The sequence below is a fragment of the Stegastes partitus genome, unplaced genomic scaffold (genome assembly GCF_000690725.1).
Source record: "Stegastes partitus isolate 25-593 unplaced genomic scaffold, Stegastes_partitus-1.0.2 Scaffold316, whole genome shotgun sequence".
In the NCBI taxonomy this organism is placed as follows: Eukaryota; Metazoa; Chordata; class Actinopteri; family Pomacentridae; genus Stegastes; species Stegastes partitus.
In genome coordinates, this window is record NW_007578047.1 from 502,151 (window position 1) to 508,244 (window position 6,094).

At 39.5% G+C, this 6,094-nt stretch overlaps 1 protein-coding gene across 1 annotated transcript in view; it reads left to right on the top strand.

The window, feature by feature from the left end:
- Positions 1-4,020, top strand: part of npr3 (natriuretic peptide receptor 3) — a 43,346-nt gene extending 39,326 nt beyond the window's left edge. Inside the window, exon 8 of the mRNA XM_008283520.1 lies at positions 2,623-4,020. Within this exon, the coding sequence (XP_008281742.1) occupies positions 2,623-2,734 (112 nt within the window). The 3' untranslated portion in view covers positions 2,735-4,020. The remainder of the gene's footprint in view (positions 1-2,622) is intronic.
- The last annotated feature ends 2,074 nt before the right edge of the window (positions 4,021-6,094 follow it).

Below are 6,094 nucleotides of genomic sequence, written 5' to 3' on the forward strand. Positions count from 1 at the left end.
AATAATTTATTAAAATCGAATAACAAAAGATAGCAAAAGGACAAAAACACAGCTGCTGGCTTACAGTAAACAAAGCACTGGCTAGAGTGTCTGAGTTAAGGCACTCTTTAAAACAGCCTGAATAATACTCAATGTAGTGCGGCGCCTCCGTTCAACCGCAGCGCGGTGTAACTCCGTCCGGCAGTCCCGCCGTCACAATCACCGGGTGGCGTGGCTCCGTCCGGCAGTCGGCAGTCCCGCAGCCGCGATCACCGCGTGGCGTGGCTCCGTCTGGACAGTCGGCAGCTCCCTGTTTACCTGCGTGACGCGGCCGTGTCCATCCACCGTCCCTCTCACACATGAAGGCCAGGCTCGCCACACGTCTTCTGGGACACCTGTCTATCGTCAGGTTGATTTGCCCCCCTGAAATCCCGCACTTGTCTTCTAAAGTGGAACAGGCTGACTGGGCCAATAATGAGTGATTAGAGCATAAGGGAGGTAAAGCAGGGGAAAGGTGACGTTTGTAGTTATCCACATATCATGCATAAAAATCTATGCAAAAAACTCTACAACTTTTTATAAGAAATAAACCAAATCCATGCACAAAATATGAAATATAACACTGCGCACAATAACCATAATTCAAACCCAAATCTACACACAAATAAACACCCATAATAATTTATAGCACTTCAAATATACATGCAAATAAACATGGCACGGTTATGGGCACCTCCCACTCCCTTGTCACCCCCTGACATACTCACCCATTTTAAGTTCATCCTGAGGGCCTTCCGCTCAGCAAAGTCACTGACAACATCGCTCAAGTCCAAATTCTTGGCTCTGTTGCGCTCTGTTGAGAGCATTGTCAACCCACTGAGTCTTTCCTGTTCCGTACTGCTCAAATATGCTTTGATGAGTTAGAAAAAGAGCGCTCCGCAGTCGCAACAGTGACAGGCACGGTAAGATCCAAAGCAATGCTGTGCAAACGTCGCTGACGGAGGCTGTCACAGAGCTGTGCTGCCAGGAGACGGTGAGCAGGCTGACTGTACGGGCATCACATGGGCCCAAGAGTGGGCCCCCTACCACACCACGGCCCCGGTGCATTGCACCGCCTGCATCGGCGATAGTTACGTCGTTGGGACACACACACACACACACACACACACAAGTGCAGTGCGACTCTTGGCTTTATCGCTGATGCGCAGATGTCACACTATATTGGGACATACCGTTAATGTTTTTAAGAGGAAATCATTAGCGAATATGTGTAAACGAATATATGAAAATATGTGTTAGCAGCTCGTACGTGTCTCCGTTGGAGGAGCAGGTGGGCTCACTGGAGATGCTGATGGCCGGTATCAGCTGGAAGTCAGGAGCGGGCCAGACAGTGACACTGCAGGCGAACTGTCACCGCCAAGTTGTCAGGATCTGTGTGTGTGTGTGTTACACAAAGCATGAAATTATATTTATTTTCAATGCCATTTGTTCTAAAGTTTTAACTTTAGTCCTGAAATCAGTTTGTATCATCCCGGATCTTTTTTATTTTTTTTGATCGCCCCGGGATGACGGGAGGTCCTTAAGCTCAAACCTTGTCAGTATGTTAACAGAACTTACAAGACAGCCTATAACCTGATCGGCCTAGTGTCTCTGTTTTGCTTTTTTGTTTTTGTTTTGTTTTGTTTTTTTGACAATCACGCCAAACTCACGTACGCCGTCATCATTAGGAGGGCGTGAGGCAAGTGTGACTGCCTTGTGGTGAGTGTGTGCCATGTACGTAGGTGGCAAGACAAACTCTAGAAGTCAGTACAATTTCCACGGCAATCGCATGTGGCAATTGAACGGACACCTCACGTGCGACTCGCAAGGCAGGCTTAATCCTCTCTTACGCATTTCTGACGGAGCCCTTGCAACCTTTCCTCTACCTCTACGGCCTCCACGGGACCCAAAATTCACAGAGGACGTACGATCCCAAAAGCCGTGCGTCCCGTTGTGACCGAGGCCTTAAGTCGAACAATGAAACCTCTTATATGAAGTTGCAATAGTGAGCATAGCCAAACGTCTGACTCAAAATTACAGTACGTTTTATGTAAGTTAAGCAGATTGTAGGTTAAAGCTGATACTGGGTCTCACATTGCATAGGGTAATGACTTTAATAACACAATTTATGGCAATTATTTTAAGCTTTCACTATCATATAAGTAATGAGCAACAGCTCCAACAACAGCTCTTGTGATTCTGGTGAGTAAGATTTTATGATGGTCAGCACCGTCGCCTCATAGCTGGAAAGTCCTGGGATCAAATCTCAGTCTGAGATCTTTCTGTGTGTAGTCTCCATGTTCTCCCTGTGCAGTGTGGGTTCTCTCCAGGTTCTCTGGCTTCCTCCCACAGTCCAAACACATGCTCAGGTTTACTAATGATTCTAAATTGTCCGTAGGTGTGAATGTGAGTGTGCTTGGTTGTCCGTCTCTAAGTGTAGCCCTGTGATAGACTGGTTACCTGTCCAGGTGAACCTGCCTTCACCCTGAGTCGGCTGGGAACCCCCCCCCCAACCCTAGTGAGGATTAAGCGGTGTATAGATAATGGATGTGAGCAATGAAAACAAGATTTTCTGCTTGTGTAATGTGTGTCATTCCTCTGTAGGAAAAACTACAGGATTACAATTGAGCGCCGCACCCATGGTCAAGAGTGTGACTCTGGGAAGCACCGTCAACTGCGAGAGGACTCCATCAGATCGAATTTCTCGGCAGCATAATCAACAGCAGTGACAATATCTTCACAGAAAATCTCACATCTGAATGTGACCAAAGACTTTGCAGTGGTTGTCAGTGGACCCTTCCTTGCTGTTAAAAATGAGACATTGTGTTTTTGTATCCTTTAATGTATTGACTTATTATAACTCAGGACGGTTCTAACAGTCACAAGGCACCACTTTCTTAGATTTTCCACCACGCAAAGATGTATGATTGTATGGTATATGGAAATATTTGGCTCTAATATTCTTTAGGATTTTATTTTATTAATTTTTTTAAAGATGGTGTTTACTGTGACTGTGAATGATTCAGAACAGACAGTATATCTAACATTACATTGGCATGCACTCGAAGAGTGTGGAGATCTACTTTTGCCTTTCAGGTTGACAGTCATGTTTAGGAGTGGTAGACAAAGCTTTGAGGAAATTATAAAGCTGAAGCTAAAGGAATGTAAACTAAATCTATAGACCTGTAGGCTGTTTGCTACTGATAATAAGCTACTGATATTTTAAGGTTCAGTTACCTACCTTGCTATGATCCAGTAGCCTCGATACAAGTCTTGTTGTATTAATACATTTTAATGGCGCATATTGCCCCTTCTATGCTTTACATTGGCTCATTTACAGTATTTCTTGTTTAAATTTGACTGGGCAATGAATTCAGTTACTACCTGCAAAATAATTACGGTTTGGCTTTCTGATACAGTATATTTTACAAAGTGTTCTTTATTATCGATAATAAATTATTCACTAGTACTTTGCAGAACATTCGTTTTGGCTAAATAGCTAGTTGTACTTCCAATCAAGTACAAGAAAACTAAAATGCATTACTAATTGCATAATATTGTGATCATTCTGGCTTTTGGTGCCATCAGCTATGTTCATAACATAGTAAACACCATTGAGATCTTATCAGTTATTCTGGTGAGTATTGTTATCGTAACTAATGGGACTGATGGCCAGAAGTAAAATAGTAGTAAACTAGAAGTATCACCTTGCAACTGTATACACCTGCCAGACAGACAAGTTGCAGTTTACATCTACATCTGTCCAGACTTGACTTCAGTTCTTTTGGAGGTAAAAGGTCATCACTTAATTTGTGTGAAATTTGGCCATAATAAGCAATGAAGTCTTTAGGTGTGGCTAAAAATGTGTTTTGTGAGGTCATTAATGTTTGACCACAAATTGACCACAAAACAAGACTATGATGCATGAAATTAGGGATTGAAAACCTGGAATCATAATGTTTCTGGCCTCAACTGTTGCCAACACAGAGGTATAAAAATATATAAGCAAGTAATGTTTGTTTGTTTTTTCTCTACAAAGCTAGCTAAAGAAATACAGCAAGTTTTCCTGATGGAGGATAAGCAAAACTTATCTTTAATATGGGGTTATTATAGGCACATTCACTATAATATTATTTATTTACATTACCAAAGACAAAGGTTTCAAATTTTAAAAGTCCTTTTCAAAAAGTGAAAGTGAATTCATAATGGAGGTATATTTCTGAGTTATAAATGTATTGTGAGATGCTTTAAATAGACAGTAGTGACCACATGAAAGAAAATTATCTCAAGGTGCATCAGAGACCTTTGAGGGTTTTTTTTGTTTGTTTGTTTTGTTTTTGTAGGTAACTCTCTGTTCTTTAGGTTGCAATATCCATACATAATGTAAGGATAAGATTTCTATAGAAAAAAAGAAAGAAAGAAAAGATAGCAAACTTGATAAATAGCTTTCCTAGCCTGCTGGTTGAGTTTGTATGTAGGGGAAAATAGCTCAAGAGTAAAACAATGTATTTATTGTATATAATTTCACACACAATTTTACTTTGGAGCGCCACAATCACTTTCATTTAAAGCTCTGTATATTATTACTATCATGACTTTTGATATCTGGTAGGCTATAGTTATGTAACAGTGACGTTTATATATATATGTATTTTACATTTATCTTTCTATAAATATTAAATTTTAATGGTTTGATTAAATTGTATCTTATTTACTGCATATCATAAGTTCCCCATTATATCCTAAATTGCACCAGATCATCAGTTATACCAAACAATGCATTTATGGCAGTAGTTTTGACACCTGATTTTTATTTTTGTTTTAATGTTTTTTGTTGTTGTTTTGTTTTGTTTTGTTTGTCTGTTTTTAGAATGTATATTTTGATTATTAGAAACATTAAAAATGTATTCTTAATATTACATTCTTCATATTAAATTGCTTTATTATTTTGGTCAGCTGTGGTATCTCTGAAATATCAACACCAATGAAGTCAAGGTCATAAAATGCTGCATTTCACTGAGGGCACATGTAACGATGTAGAAGCCAATAACGTAATAACGACTGATAGCGTAATAAATTTGCCATTTTAAAAATGTAAAAGGCCAATAACGTAATAATGGGCCAATAATGTAATAAAAGTCCTGAACTGTAATATCTTTTGGCCAATAACGTAATAACTTATTACGTTATTGGCCAAAAATTATTACGTTATTGGTTCAAGACTTTTGTTGCGTCATTGACCTATTACATTTTAAAAAGTGCAAATTCATTACGTTATCAGCCGTTGTTACATTATCGGCTATTATTACATTATTGGCTTCTACAAAAGACAATACATCACCAAGCCAATGGGAACAAAACACAACACAACACACTGATGGTGCTTGTTTTTCACATTTTCAATTCATGACATTTTATACTACATACCAAGCAGTGTTAAGTGAAACATTTTTGTCCTCACTGACTGACAGCGTCTGCTTGTTCTAGCTCTTCAATAAATATGTATATTACACTGAGAGAAACCGAACAAGCTTCAGATCAAAGCAGACCTGCTTTTTGTGACGTTAAGCCCAATTGCATATTGTGTTCACAGAGAAGACACAAAAGCAAGTATACCTACTACAGTCTGTATAGCTTGTAAATATGCTTGATTTTTGTAATTAGTTCTATAATTATTTTAAAAGAAATAAAAGATTCCCCTGCAAAAAATGAATAGTATATAAAAAAAAAATTTTTTTTAAAAGTGCCAGATTTTGATTACATTGACTTTCACTACTGCAGTTTGACTTCTGTGTGTCAAGAACTCAGTTGGAACAGAACAGGTGGATACAAATGCACAACACAGAATGGGTTCAGGCAGAAAGGCAGGTTTATTACCGGACAGAGTTCAGTACATGGGTGATCAATCCAACAGCCAGAGGTATCCAGAAAGGGCAGGCAAAAAGGCAAGGTTGTAGCCAGAAACAAGGTCATACACAAAACAGACTATGACTATGACTATGACAACGCTGAGATGAGGACCGTGAAGTACAAAGAACTGGCAACAAGACTGTGAGACACACAGGGTAATAAACAC